Source organism: Meriones unguiculatus, chromosome 7 (genome assembly GCF_030254825.1).
Source record: "Meriones unguiculatus strain TT.TT164.6M chromosome 7, Bangor_MerUng_6.1, whole genome shotgun sequence".
Taxonomy (NCBI): domain Eukaryota; kingdom Metazoa; phylum Chordata; class Mammalia; order Rodentia; family Muridae; genus Meriones; species Meriones unguiculatus.
In genome coordinates, this window is record NC_083355.1 from 34,002,569 (window position 1) to 34,018,399 (window position 15,831).

At 41.3% G+C, this 15,831-nt stretch overlaps 1 protein-coding gene across 4 annotated transcripts in view; it reads left to right on the forward strand.

Moving 5' to 3' along the window:
- Window positions 1-15,831, forward strand: part of Vmp1 (vacuole membrane protein 1) — a 96,655-nt gene that overhangs the window by 77,004 nt on the left and 3,820 nt on the right. For all 4 annotated transcript variants that reach the window (XM_021645855.2, XM_021645856.2, XM_060387060.1 and 1 more), the window contains one exon: window positions 161-222. In XM_021645855.2, the coding sequence (XP_021501530.1) occupies window positions 161-222 (62 nt within the window). The remainder of the gene's footprint in view (window positions 1-160; window positions 223-15,831) is intronic.

Below are 15,831 nucleotides of genomic sequence, written 5' to 3' on the forward strand. Positions count from 1 at the left end.
CTTAAGGAAAAGCATAAACAAACAAACAAACAGACAAACAACACTGTATTAAAATTACAGTTAGAGACAGCACATTACCTTTTTTTAGACAAATATACTTTAAAATTTACAGGTGATTCTTCTAAATGACTGTTTATTTTAACTGGTGTTTTCTTTTCAGAAAATCTTTGTTATAGTAACTTTCAGCAAGCACATCGTGGAGCAGATGGTGGCTTTTATTGGGTGAGTGATTTCTTAAATAATAATATTAATATTGTGTTTTGAATAGTGTCACTATGTGTGGAAGAGTAAATTGGGTTATAAAATTTAACACAGCTCTGTTTTTTGAAAAAAAAAAGTGTTTGCTCTCTTAGTTATTGAAAAGATATTCCTCCCCAACTGACTGGAAGAATGAAGCTAACTTTTTCCTTTCTTTGGAAACTAAACAGGTATCAGTTCACATAGTTCTTGATTTTAAAGAGCTTTGGGGTTAGATTATGTGGCCTTTCTTTGTAGGAAAGGCATACATGTGTCATTACAGTTTAATGGAGCTTTGGACCAACTACATAGTTGCATGTAAGTTAAATATAAATTTTACATAATGGTTTTGGGTTTTCGAGATAGGGTTTCTCTGTGTAGCCCTGGCTGTCCTGGAACTCCCTTTGTAGACCAGGCTAGCCGAGAACTCACAAAGAGACACCTGCCTTTGCCTTCTGAGTGATGGGATTAAAGGCTTATACCACCATGCCAGACTTACATAATGTTATAGTATTTCTTTATAGGGGGTACAATGGTATAATATTCTCAACATTTGTTAGGTAGGAAGCCGTTACTTCACTAAAGAAAAATTAGGCCAATTAAAGAGCTAAACTGTTTGATGTTTTTAGTGTTGTTATGTTGCAGTTTTTAGAAGTAAGACCATTTGAACATACAACTCAAATGATAATGTCACAAGATTGTCAGCTTCCAGTCAACAGAACAGTGAAGACATACCTGTTTGGATTAACTTTTTCAACTGGATTGTGAACTGAGTTGGGTGTTAAAAATGAAATGGAGAATTGTTGGATTTTTAGCTTGATTGCTTCATCCTTTTTGTGTTTTGTTTTTTGTTTTTTTTTTTTCAGAGAGGATTTTTCTTTCATTTAGTAATAGAGTGGTGCCATAGTGGGATTGTGTTAAATTGAAGTGTATTTCGCTTACTTTTAACGTAAATCTATTTTTTTAAGATTAATTTATTTATTACATATGAGCACTCTATTTGCATGTGTGCCTGCATGACAAAAGCATGCATCAGATCTCATTATAGATGATTGTGAGCCATGATGTGGTTGCTGGGTATTCAACTCAGGACCTCTGGAAGAGCAGACAGCGCTCTTAACCTCTGAGCCATCTCTCCAGCCCCATAAATCTCTTATCTTAAAGTCACTGAACAACCAGTGTCAATCAACCAAGTTTTTATTGTTTAAAAATAATTGCTACTTAGTGGGTAGTTTCTGTTGGTTTATTATTCGTCAAACCATTCACTGTATAGCATGACTCTTTTCTGTATGTTTTATTGTAAAATCGTTTTTATAATATTTCATATCTCCAATGAAATAACTAAGGAAAATACATTCTCGAGAATATAATAAATAGAACCAAGCATTGGTTTACTAATTCCTAAACTTCTGATTATTAATATGGGGTATAACTTGTGCATGAAAGTGTAACCACTTTGGCCAGTGGTGGTGGTGGTACATGCCTTTAATCTCATCTCAGCACTGGGAAGACAGAGGCAGGAGGATCTCTGTAAGTTCAAAGCCAGCCAGATCTAGTTCCCAGACAGCCAGGGCTACATAGAGAAAAAAACAAAGAAAGAAACTGTAAGCACTCTGATCTTTATGCTGCCTGAATCTGTGTAAACTACATGTTTTGTATGTCACTTTCAAAGCAAAAGAAGAGGAGGTGGGTCTCCTGTACAAGCCTGTACAGCCCTTGGGGAAGCTGAGGCAGGGTATAGAATGAGGCCATCCTGAGCTACATTTTCCCAGGAGTGTGGAAGCTGTATAATTTTGACTCCTATTTTTGAAATATGAGGAAAATATTTATTAGTTCTTAGAGCTTACTCCACCTCCCTTGAGAAGACTCTGGAAGGAGAGACACAGTGTTAGCTGTCACACGTGCCCACACATTGTAGACTGGCGGCGCTTCGCGTGGTGCCCACTCTTTTCGTTTCTCTTTTTCTCAGAATAAATGTTTGTAGCAGGAAGTTTCAGCTCCTTTACACCCTCAGCACCAGCAACTGTTTCTCCAGGCTTTGGGGTTTCTAAAAGCTTGTATCACACGGCTGCCTGTCTCGTGTGCCCAGACTACTTCCAGTCCTTCAGCTCTGTTACCATACCACTTTCCGCAGTTTCAGTCTGCCATGTTACCAACAATATCCTCAGTCATCTACTCATTTGTTTCCTAACACCCTCGCTTGTTTTTCTTTTGTTCTTAAAATAAAACCAAAACTCCTTGAGAAGGTGTGAGGCTCCGAGTATCCTGCTCAGACAGTGTCACAGCTGCTTGGATCCCACCGTTAATCTTTGAGCCTGCGGTTCCCGTTGCCCACCTCAGGATGTCTTAACCTTTGCGCTCGTGATGTTTCAGGGCAGATAATTCTTTGTTATGAGGACTGTCCTGTGCATTGGTAAGACAGCCCGTGTTCTTGTCCTCTGCACATTATATGCCCTCAGCAACTTCCAGTCTGACAGTCACGTTATTTCAGGGGATAAAGCAATTGCTCAGCAGAATGCCATTTGGGCAGCGTGCTTGAGGCCCTAGGCTCAATGTCTTGAAATGCAAATAACAAGTTTCTTCTGATAGCCATGAATAGCGTAGCATATAGGCCTCACATGTAGAATATCCCCCATGTGTTCACCAGCTCCACAAAAGTGTGTTCCACACTGGTGCCAAATGTATGGAGGATAAAGCTGACACTCCCATGGTCAAAATGTCCTGTTATATTTCAGCTTTTATCCTCAGAAAACCTTCTGTAATTTGTCAAATACTCGCAAGCCAGGGACCTCTCTGTACCACAACATACATGGCATGTACTTACAATCTTATGTGTATGCTTCTAAGTGTATGGTTACTTGTGTGCCCTGTTTCCTCCCACCCCTGCTTATTTATTTTTATGTGCATTGATATTTTGCCTACACGAATGTCTCTCTGTGTAAGGGCATCAGGTGTCCTGGAACTAGAATTACAGACAGTTGAGAGCTGCCATATAGGTGCTGGGAATTGAACCTGGGTCCTCTGGAAGAGCAGCCAATGCTTTTAACCACTGAGCCATCTCTCCAGCCCCAGACTTACCTAAACTTACTTAAACTTAACCTTCACCTCGTGAGTGCTGGAATGACAGGCGAGTCCCACCAGGCTCAGCTGACGTGACTTTGGGAACAAATCCAAGACTTTTTGTGTGCTGGGCCAAGTCAGCTACCTCCCTAGCCCCGGTGGCCATCTTTTTTCTATCAGCCCCCAGAGGTCTGGTGCCCAGCGATGAAATTAAAGGCATGTTCCCCTTGCCCAGCATCTGTGAGCTTAATGTCAGAGTTTCAGTGTCTGAGCACCTGACAGCCCAACTCACATAGAGCACACACTCAGCAAATGAGCACGTGCTGTTCAAATAAACATCCAGCCTATAAAATCAGCAGATCTTTCGGATACTCATATTCTTCTATTTGTTTCCTTAGATTTTGGAGTTTCTAGGAAATTCTGCCATTTCTCTATAGTATGTAGAAGTTGAAGTGCCTTTAGTCTCCAGACAACTTAATTTGATTAGAGGACACTCTGTTTCTCAAAGCTCCCCCCCACCCCCATTCTTTCTTTTAAACTGCACTAGCATGGTCCCTCAGAGAATCCCAGTGAGGGAGTAGAGAGCTGCCTCTGGCTTAGGTACCCTGACCCTTAGGTGGCTCCTGACCACCTGCAACTCTGGCTCCCAGGCCCCCAGTGCTCTAGCCTCCAAGAGCACATACCTACATGCAGGCACATGTACATATACGTTATTAATAATTACATATAAGCTATTTTGGAGTGGCGCACATCTTTAATCCTAGCATTCTGAGAAGCAGAGTCAGGCAGATCTCTGAGTTTGAGGACAGTCAGGGCTACACAGAGAAACCTTGTTTCAGAAAATCAGTATATAAAAGATAAAGGGAAAGCCTGGGAATGTAGCTTCAGTACTTGCCTAGCATGCAAAGCCCTATATTCAGCCCTCAGCACCACATGAAACAAGTATGGTATCACATGCCTTCTAATCCCAGCACACGGGGGGAGGGAGGTACAGGCAAGAAGAGTGGAAATTCAAGGTCGTCTTCAATTACACAGAGGTGGAGGCCAGCCTGACTACAAGAGACTGTCTTTAAAAAAAAAAAGAAAGAAAGAAAGAAAGAAAGATTTTCATTCTAATACATTCAAGAGCTTCGTATTTTTATTGAATTGGATAGCTAGTGTTATGTTTTCAAAGTTGTTTTCAGACATGATAGAATTCCCTGATATCTTTGTCTTCTTCCCAGAACTAGCTACAAGGGTTATCTCAGCTTCTACATTAGCTATTAAATCACGTAAATGTGGGACTGGAGTGATGGCTTAGCGGTTAATTAAGCAAACAAATCTTTAAATATATTTAAATAATGTAAGTTAATTAGATCTGGCTTCATTTTCAGATGCTAGAAGACAGCTATTTAGTGTTTTGTCAGTAAGAAAATTATAATCACAATCTCTAACCAAACATGACAAGATTTGTTTTCATACATTTTGAAACAGGACATTGTTGTTTTATTTTCTCTTTTTTGAGACAGGATTTCTTTGTGTGTATCCCTGGCTGTCCTGGATTCATTTTGTAGCCCTTGCTGGCCTGGAACGCACAGAGATTCTCCTGCCTCTGCCTCCGAAGTGTTTGGATCAAAGGTGTGTGCCACCACCAGGCTTGTTTTTGTCTTTTGAAACAGGTTCTCTATGCATAGCCCTGGCTGTCTTCAAACTCAGAGATAAGCCTGCCTCAGCCTCTGCCTCCACTAGAATTAAAGGCATGTACTGCCATACCTGGCTGAAATAGGAAATGTTTTTAAAACTAAGTGTTGAAGATGAAAATTACCAATAGGGTTGGAGGTAGTGTTAGCGTAGCATACAGAGGATAGTTAGCACCATACAAAAATGAGTATACTACCAAACCTAGAAAGATGGCATGGCTTCATATTGCTCAGGTTTGTTTGGTTCTTGCTATATAGCTGAGGACGATCTTGAACTCTTTTCTTTTGTAACTTTCTCTGTGTATCATGGCTGCCTGGAAGTGTACACCAGGTTGGCATTGAACTCAGAGATCTGCCTGCCTGTGTTTCCTGAGTGCTGGGATTAAAGGCGTGCTTCGTCAAACTGTCCGAAACTACTGTTGTATTATAGTTGCTCTATTTTCACTTATGTGTGTATCTTTGAGAGTAAATATCACATATGTTTGGGTGCCGGTGGAGACTGGAAGAGGTTGTCAGATTCCTTGGAGCTGGAGGTAGAGATGGTCATGAGCCACCCACCCTATGTGCTGGGAACTCTCTTCTGAAAGAACAGCTATCACTCTTAACCACTGAGCTTCCTCTCTACCCCCTATGGAAAGTACAGAGTAGCCTAGCTAAATATGATACCCTAATTTAAATAGTGAACATCCCCTAATCGTAACTAGCAGATTTGTTTCTGGGACAATTCTAGAAAGTAGTTGCCAATATCTTTAGGTTTAAGGGAAAGTGTCCTTATTTCCTCCTATTTCTAAATCATTAGGTTGTCCTAGTTATACATGTAAATAATCAGGTGTACTGGATTACTTACATATTCTGAGAGATTAGGATTTAGATAACAACTTTCTAATTTATGGAATGTTTAGCAAGTGGACAAAGACAAAGTTCTATTTTTAAAGACGTGTGTATGTTGTTCTGCAGTCTTTGAAGTAAATAAGAGGAAAGAGCCAAAGCAACAGGAAACTTGAGAGCTTGAAAGCATTGTTAGGTTTCTTGTGGCCTAATTATTACTATGATGACATAAAACTGATTTTTATTTTATTATAGACTTTCTTCATTGTGAGACCTACACATATTTCTTAAAGTGCAGAACCAAATGATAAAAATTGTAATTATAAAATGACATGTTCCGGAATTCTCACCAAATAGAGGCTAAGAATTCCCAGAAAATAACATTAAGCCTATGACTCGCAACAAGCCATATGCAGAACATTGGCTTGTTGTCAGCTTGCCAGGCTCTTATTGGAAGACAAAGTCCCCAGTTTTACCACACAAGAGAAGTTTCCATAGCTCAGTCATTGAACTCGAGGGCTGGGGTTGGGGTTGGCTGGAACAGGGACTTTTTACCAGATACAGAATGTTCCATGCTCTTCATTGCTGTCTCCTATTTTTGAATTAACTTGCTATTTGACCTCAGAGTCAGGCTTGCCTGTGGTAGGAGAGATCATTGAGCAGCTAGTAATTAAGTGCTGAAATCTGAATGTTGTTTCTTATTCTTTGCTCTATGGAAAGTAGTTAGAATGAGCTATGTCAGCCTGAACCACAGGAGGATAACTCAGGTTTTAATTTTTGTTATTTTTCTGTCTGGGTTTATTTGTCTATTTGGTTTTTGATGGCTTCTTGTTGCTCCTCTTGCTGTTGTTGAGAGGGTCTCACTGTGTGGCCCTGTCTGACCTAAAACTCACTTTGTGTAAAGCAGGCTGGCCTTGAACTCACAGAATTCTGCCTGGGATTAAAAGCATGGGCCACCTTGCCTAACTATCTTTTCATTATAAAATGTAAACTTGTTCATGTCTCTCACTGTCTTTGACATTGACCATTATGAAATAATTTTCTTAAAAGGTTATAGAAGTCTGGACCACAAACATTCATTTCTGTGGTTTGGGAAGGATAGATAGAGTTTAGGACCCAGATGTGGTGACCACCCAGCTCTACACTCTGATTTTTAAAGTCATCTCCCTCTGCAGTTGATGAGAGCTTCCCTTCTCATGTCTGTAGTAATCTATAGCAACATTTCAGGGTTTCTGTCATATATCCTGGGATGCAGCATAGTTAGACTGTTGATATGAGATGGGTATTTTATCAGGAAGTTACTGGTGACCTCATCAGAGCATCCCAGTGGAATGGTAAAGCTAAAACCCATTTATGTTAGATGATGTAGAGTTGCAAGGTAAAGACAAGTCAAAGGCATTCCTGAAACATGTTAACTACGCTATAAATACTTCTTGGATACATAAACCTATTCTTTCATTAGTAGAAGGAACCACTATGTGGTTTTGATAAGGGAAATACTAGCAAAAAAGAAAAAAGAAAAAGAAAAAAAAAAAAAACTAGAGAAGGCTGGGCTCTAGGACAGCGACAGCCAGGACTACAAGATCTTGTCTCAAAACAGGAGAAGTTCAAATTAATAAACAGACTTGGTGACACATTCCTATGATCTCAGCATCAGGGAATCTGAGGTGGTACAGTATTGAAATTGAAGCCCATAAAAGACCTTATCTACCTGGGTACATTGGTGCACACCTGTAATCCCAGCACTTAGGGAGGCAGAAACAGGCAGATCACTGTGAGTTTGAGGCTAGCCTGGTCTACAAAGTGAGTCCAAGATAGCCAGGGCTACACAGACAAACCCTGTCTTGTGGGGAGAACTAGAGAAAAAATACAAAGTATAGGGCTCAGCAATTAAGACAACTTGCTGGTTTTCAGGGAGACCCAAGTTTTGTTTTTAGCAACCCTGTTTGGCAGAACATAACCACCTGTAACTATCTCTGAGGTATTCAGTGCTGGCCTTCTTAGACCCCTGTGAATACACACATACTAAGAGAGAGAGGGAGGGAGGGAGGGAGAACTATCTCTGAGGTATTCAGTGCTGGCCTTCTTAGACCCCTGTGAATACACACATACTAAGAGAGAGAGGGAGGGAGGGAGGGAGGGAGGGAGGGAGGAAGGAAGGAAGGAAGGAAGGAAGGAAGGAAGGAAGGAGAAGAGAGGAAGAAAGAAAGAAAGAAAGAAAGAAAGAAAGAAAGAAAGAAAGAAAGAAAGAAAAAGAAAGAAAGAAAGAAAGAAAGAAAGAAAGAAAGAAAGAAAGAAAGAAAGAAAGAAAGAAAGAAAGAAAGAAAAACTTTTAAGGAAAAAAAATACAAATTACAACTGAGCATGGTGATCTATACCTGAAGAAAGTGGGGAGAAAGAAGAAATTAAAAGCAGGCTAAAAAATATAAAACAATAAAAATATAAAGGGTAGCTAGACATGGTGCTACGCAAACACCTTTACTCCCAGTAATGTAGAGGCAGGAGCAGGCAAATCTCTGTGTGTTAGAGGCCAGCCTGGTTCCCATAGCAAGTTCTAGGATAGCCAAGGCAACATAAAGAGAAAATATCAATGGAGCTAGAACAAACTTCTTGCCTGGAGGCTGGAGAGATGAAAGAGCACTGACTGCTCTTTCAGAGGTCCTCAGTTCAATTCCCAGCAACCACATGGTGGCTCACAACCATCTATAATGAGATCTGGTGCCCTCTTCTGGCATGCAGGCGTGCATGCAGACAGAACATTTATACTATATAAATAAATAAATTCTTGCCTGGTAGCTCACTCCTTTAATCCTCACGCTTAGGACGCTGAAGCAGGATTACCATGATTTCCAGTCCAGCTTGATCTGCACACTTGATGCATCGACTAGCCTCTCTTCTTTAAAAACCAGAATAAAGATGTATTTCCAAGGTTCGCTGAAACAGCACTATTAAGGCAGTGTTTTGTCCCTAGTCTTGGAAGTTGGAAATTTGTGGTGGAGAGCCAGTCTCAGTCGGCTGTTTGAATCTAGCCAGCGTGGTCGGTTTTTTACTCGTTACATTAGACTACTTCTCAAACTCCTTCATTCACAGAAGTCCTCACCCTGTCCTCCCCTCTGCATTCTCAAGAATGGTGCTCTTGAGTGAGAACACATTTCAGAGAAGAACAGCTAAGCATATGCAGGTCTCCATTCTGGTCTTTACAGGAAACAATCTCAAATACTCAGTTGCAAAACCTGTGTTCTAGAAACTCACTGTGAGGCAGTAGCAAGCTTTTGCCTCAAGTTGTTGGGTAAAGCCTGGAAGGAAGGGGTGGTCTCATGCATCATAATACCACTGGGTACACCATGCGCTAAGTTGAATACAAAAGAATTTTTAATTATTCCAGAGGGGCACAGGTGCAAATGAAATTCAAGATACTTTAATCCCAAACCTGGAGGTTGAATCACAGCGAATTTTAGAAGTTGCCAGAGACTAAATGCAAACAAGCCCATATGAGGCCCTAGATTTTTCAGTGGAGTGTGTAATCCTCACTCAGAATTTATTTATGTTGGGGCACTCTTCCAAAACTGTGATGTCTAACAAAACCACAGCTCAAATCCAAAAGCAAGGAAAATAGACAAGTCACCAATTTTTCTTACAATATCAGCTTTGTAGATCATATTCTATGTCCAGTTAAATGGTAACAATAGTATCACTTTCATTCCAGGTGCCCAGAATTACTAGATCTTATTTTTACTAAGTTAAAAATGCTGGGTTTCAGGGCTACACAGAGTAACCCTGTCTCAAAAAACAAACAAATGCTGTTGGTGCCAGTCCACTCACTTATTTCTGCATTAACGAGGTAACAGTTGTTGTCTTCTTATTTTTTCCCTCTAATATCTGAAGGCAGAGCAGCTGTAAATATTAGTGAAGGCCCTATGAGATGGCCTTTGGCTTCTTCAGAAGATTTCTTGATAAACTCCCCCACCCTTTCTAAGGAGTCCACCTTAAGAGGAGAGTGTCGGTAATCTGTCATTGTTGAATCAGGCCAGGAGTCTGAGGTCGGTTCTGAGTCACTGTGAATAGAGCTCTAGTATTGGTTGGTCCCCAGGGAAACTGGTGGTTAAATTCTGTGAGAATCTTTATCAGACAGGAAATGACAACTCATTAAAATACTAACCGTTAAGCCTGTTTAGATCACTCACTGTCTGGGGGTGGGAGGGAAAATTTAACCCTACAGCATTTGACTAGAGTGTGCATATTTCTAAAAGCCGAATTATTTACAAGTCCCTTACCAAGAAAGAGAATTATCGTCTCTTATTTTTTATAGAAGACAGGTGTGCAAATGGTGGAAATAAAATGGGGAGGGCTTTCTGTTTTATCCCCTGTTTATCCCACTGTTACCTTAAGCGTCCAGTTCGTTTTCCTCAGAGGACTGAAGATGTTCATTCTAACCAAAAATGTTAATGTGTGCTTTGATGCTAGCACTTTGAAGACTGAGTCAGGGAACTTGAGAGTTCCAGGCCGGCCTGGGCCCACCACTCCTGCAAAAGAAGACGAAAAAGTAGATAATTTCTACTTAAGACTCTGTTCCTATGCTTTTGAACTGCATCCCACCCGTGTTTTAAGTTCCCCCGAAAAGCTAAGTACAAACCTATAACCCCAGCACATGAGGAGCCCAGACAGGAGGGTGTGAGTTCAAAGCCTACCTACCTGCACATACATTTTAAAATCCTGTCTCAAAAACAGAACAAACAAAAAATGCAAGGCGAAGGTTAAATTTCATTTACTAATAAAACTGACTAGTTTAATACAGAACGTTCTTAAGATAAAAGTTTTTTCTTCAAGCACAGGTTTTTAACACAGGTTTGCTTGTCAGAGTCCTAAAAGGCTCTTCACAGCTATCCATTAGAAAGACAAGAATGCGGGGCAAAATGGGGCTTGCCTGTAATCCCATCACCCTGGAGGCAGGGGCAGGAGGATTTCTGTGAGTTCCAACAAGACAGCCAGGGCTGAGTAGAAAGGGGAGAAGGAAGAAAGAAAATTGTTTTTATAGAAACAGCTTGCCTTCCCCCTTGACATTTAGTCTGTTAACCAAGCCTTAAGATGGGTTTAGAAGGCAGATATAGCACATTCTTCTAATCTCAGAACTTTGGATATAGAGTCAGGGGATCGGGAGTTCAAGATCATCCTTAGCTATGTAACAAGTTCCAGGCCAACCTGGGCTGCATGAAACTGTGTCTCAAACAAAGAAAACAGAGCCAGTAAGACAGCTCAGTGTATAAGGGCACTTACTGCCAAGCATGATGGCCTCAGTTCCTAAGGCCCACATTGTAGAATAAAAGAAGCAACTCCTGCATGTTACCCTCTGACCTCTACATACAAGCTACAGGGCTCCTGTGTACATGCACAGGCAAAGAGTAGATAGGAAGGGAGAAGGAGGGAGCGGGGGGTGGGGGGCAGAGAAAGCAAGTGAGCAGGTTTGTGTGTATATAACCAAAGCAGTGGTGGTGATGGTGATGGTAGTGATGGAGACAAAGACTTGAATCTTCTCCTAAAAACATTCTTCCCTTTATTATAAGTTTTTGGTGATCCCTGTGTTAGCACTTTGAGGTTATTGCTTTCTGATAATCACCAGAACGGTGCTAAATAACTTGGCCTCCAAGTGCTACACAATTAGATAAAGGTGAAAACTACCTTTCTATCATAACTTCCTTGTTTAGGTCCCACACCAGTTTGTTTTTACAATATAATATAGCTTAGACGCTCCTTTTAGTGCTGAGATCCCAGGGAAGTGGTTTAGAAAGAAGCAAAGCTTGGGTTACATTTCAAATGTACCTCAGCCATACCCTACGGTAGTCAGAGGAATGTCTACCCCTTAACAAAACACTACATTTTTGTTGGGTTGGTTTGGGGTTATTTGGGGGTTGGGGACATTGAAATACAAAGAGTCTCTCTTTGTAGTCTGGCTGTCCTGGAGCACACTATGTAGACTAGGCTGGCCTCTGCCTCCCAGGTACATGCCTGGCATTGCTGTTTTCAAGTAGTTTTAAAGTTGTGTGTGTGTGTGTGTGTGTGTGTGTGCACATGCGCAGGTTGCCAGGTTTGTGGCAGGTGCTCCACCCATGAGCATCCTGAATGGCCTTGTGTTCTCCTACCTCAGTTTTCCCAATACAGGGATTATAGACATGATCTCCCATTTTTGACAAAACAACAAAAATCTGACTAGAGACACAGTTTGAAAGAATTTTCATGAGAAGTAGGAATAATAATAACTGATGCGTTCTAATATATTTGAAATGGGTATGAGTTCTATACGAAGCAACAAACAAAAATTATGCATTGTGGAATATTCATCCCACCCACTCCTGAGCACCACTGCCAGCTCTGGAGCTTCCTCAGGATGCTTTGTGCATATCGAGAACAGAAAATAATGCAGACTTTTTTAAAAAAGATTTATTTATTCAGTATTCTGCCCACATATGTGCCTGCAGGCCAGAGGAAGGTACCAGATCACATTTTGGGTGGTGATGAGCCACCATGTGGTTACTGGGAATTGAACTCAGGACCTTTGGAAGAACAGCTAGTGTTTTTAACCTCTGAGCCATCTCTCCAGCCACTAATACACACTTTTATGAGGAAATACGAGGAGAGTTCAGAATACATATTTGTGTTAGGTACATGATTTCAACAAATAGAGTTGACTGAGTTCTAAAACTATTTTAAAAATCAGATATTTTACTTACAAACTGATGAGGTATGTTATTGGAGAGTGTTTATTTGTTGGTTAATCTTTGTCTGTCTGCTTTCTCTGAGGTAGCAGCTCACAGTGTTGTCCAGGCTGTGGCCCATCTTGGGCCCAGATGTGCAGCATTTCTCCTGCTGCATGGTCCTAGGTGCTGCAGTTAAAGGTGTAAGCCACTTCGTACAGCCGCATTTCTTTTCTTTTTCTTTAAACAGTAATTACTGTTTGCCGAGAAGTCTGTCTTCTGTCTGTGCTAACATATACTTAGGTATAAAACCATGGGCAACAGCCAAACATATGAAATCAGTTTTGACTTGTGAACTTTAGAGTTAAGAGTTCAGGATTTATATTTGTAGTTGTTTAGTTTTGTGTTCCCTTCCCCCTTCTAAAATTCAGTCACAAGAAACAAAGTATCAAGTGCCACCTACCACTCACAAAATAAATTTATTATTCATTCCTTTGTTAGTTTGTTTTTCAGGGCAGGGTTTTCTGTGTAGCCTTGGCTGTCCTGGATCAGGCTGGCCTTGAACTGTCCTTGAACTCACAAAGATCTACCTGCCTCTCTGTTCCTAAGTCACCCACATAGCTTTTTCTCCCTATTGTTTTAAGTGGACAACAAGGGGTAAAGTAAATGAAACCACCTTTTTTCTTCTAATGTTTTCTTGTTGAGAGCAAATAGCTATTTCTAAAGCGAGTATAAGTACATTTTAGTCTAACAGGATGCTACGAAAGAGTCAAGTGCTAAAACATAGTTGTTTGTATTTGTTCTTCAACCTTCTGTTCTTCTGTATCACAAAACTAGTTCCCTGAGCTTACTCAGTATGATAGCAGGAGGACTTCACTCTTCAGTGTTGAGATAAGCTCTCAGCTGTGTGCACAAGGTAGCTCTCAACTTAATGCTCTCAGAATGACGACTGAACTGTGTGTAATGTGAGTGCGCGTGCACGTGCGCGCGCACGCGCACACACACACACACACGCGCGCGCACACACACACACACACACACGCGCGCGCGCGCCTGCAAGCACATTATTCCTAATGTGTCCGAGTAGACTTTTGCCTCTGGTCTACTACTAAGATGTGTGTTAATGGGAACCGCTGTGGCTGGGGGTGGTAGGATGCTTTCCAGCAGTGTGAAGCTCTGAGTTCATTCTCCCCCAACCCTGAATAAGCAGGGTATGACGGCGCAGGTCTGTAATCCCAGCAGTCTGGGTGTAGAGGCAGGGAGAGCATGAGTTCTTGGCAAGTCTGGGTTGTATAACAAGTTCCAGCCCAGCCAGTGCTGATTGAGTCCCTGTCTGGGAAAAATGGTGGCGAGTGGGCAGTAGAAAGATGGCTCAATGGTCCAAAGCACTTGTTGTAATCGCCTTTTTTTTTTTTTTTTTTTTTTTTTTTTTTCATTCAAAACCTCTGGTGTAAGAATACTTTGTGAGAGCTCAGCTCAGCAGGTCAAGATCCTAATCCCTGAGTTAGGCTCATAGGACCCACATGTAGAAGGAAAACAGTTGTCCTCTGCCGGGCACGGTGGCACACACCTGTTTGATCTCAGCATCCAGAAAGCAGAAAAGCAGGCAGGTAGGTCTCTTGAGTTCCAGGCCATCCAGGGCTACTTAGTGAAACCCTGTCTTAACGAAGGAGGGGAAAAGGACAGGTGAACCTGCTCAGGAGCCCTGTTGGTTGTGTATAGGGTTCGGTTCCCAACATCTATGCACAACCATCAGTAACCCCAGTTCCAGGGGATCCAACACCCCCTTCTGGTCTCCTTAGGCACTGCACACACATGCAAATGTTCATCTACATTAAATAAATAAGTAGCAACAGTTGTTTTCTGACTTGCACTGGTGCACACACATGCACAGTAGATAAATAAACGTAATAAAATTTAAGCTTTTTGTCACACTGGTGGTACATGTCTGTAATCCCATCCCTCAGAAGGTAGAACTATGCAGGAGAGTGGTAGATTTGGAGTCATCCTGGGCTACATAGAAAGACCCTATCTCCAAAACAAAATAACAGCAAACCACACACAAGGGAGCAGTAACACAAACTTGTAGTTTCTCCCTGGAGGCCTGATCTTTGAGTGCAGACTCAGTTCAAAGGCAGGGACTCTTCAAGGGGAGGGAGCTTAACAGGCTGCAGCAAATAATTGGCTTTAAAATTGTACCTAGATTTCATAATTGGTTTTAAAACTATACCCAGGTTTCAAATGTGTTATTCTTTATTTATTCACATCATCTATTTGCTCATATTAGTTTGGGTTACAATATTTAAAATATATTTAAATTTCTTCTATTTGCATCCTTTTCCTCATATTTAATGGGAATTTGCATGGAGAATTACTTTCTCACACCACCACAGCTCTCTGAAGCATAAAATTCTGAGCACCTCAATAAATTCATCTTAATATTAGTCACAAAATAACTCCTTGAAAATCTGCAAAGCGGTCAACCTTAAAGGACTTAAGATGAATGGCAAATGTTTGTCTCTTCAAACTGTTCTGAAGGGATTCTGGAATGGTTGCTGCCAGCCCTCCCTCACTGTCTGGGGAAAGAACAGAAGAAACTTAGAATCTTTCCAACATGTGCAGTCTGTGTTTCCGTCTTCCTAGGTCTAACTCTTGGTGGTTTCGGATGATGGTGTGGAGAGCTGGTGTAGAAGCTGAGTGAACGTGGCCTATGAAGAGGGTTGCCCGCACACCTCTTGTGGTGTATCTGTCCACTCATTTTGCTGGAATTGTTTTGATATCTAGATAATTTATTTCTAGTGTAAACTACTAAAGAAACGCTTTTTTTTTTCTTTAAAAAGAAAAAGTTCTGTTTTTGTTCGTTTGCAATTAGAATCATTATTGGTGAACAGTATCACCACTGTGGTCTACCTGCTTAGCATAAGGCCACTTAAAAATCACTGGAGTGTGGGCACGGTGGCTCGTACCTGTGATCTAGCACTCGGGACAGATTGTCTGTGCAGGCTGTAAGTGGCCATCGCGGCCCATCATCCCTTGGTCATCTCTCCTTCCTCTCTCCGGTTCTTTTAGCAGATTTAGAATATGTACTATCTTCTGTTTGGTTTCTAAGTCAAGGCCTCTGTAGCTCTGGCTGCCCCGGGAACTCAACTCCGTAGACCAGGCTAGCCTCTTAACCCACAGAGATCCCCTGCCTCTGCCTCCTGGGCTAACATGCCCAGGTCTACTTGGTTTGGAGGTGTTCTGCTTTGCTCTTTTTCTAGCATGGACACAATATAGGGACTCCTTTGAAGGAAAATAGCCAGCAGTTGAGAAGTTGTTTCTGTCTAGCAAATACAATT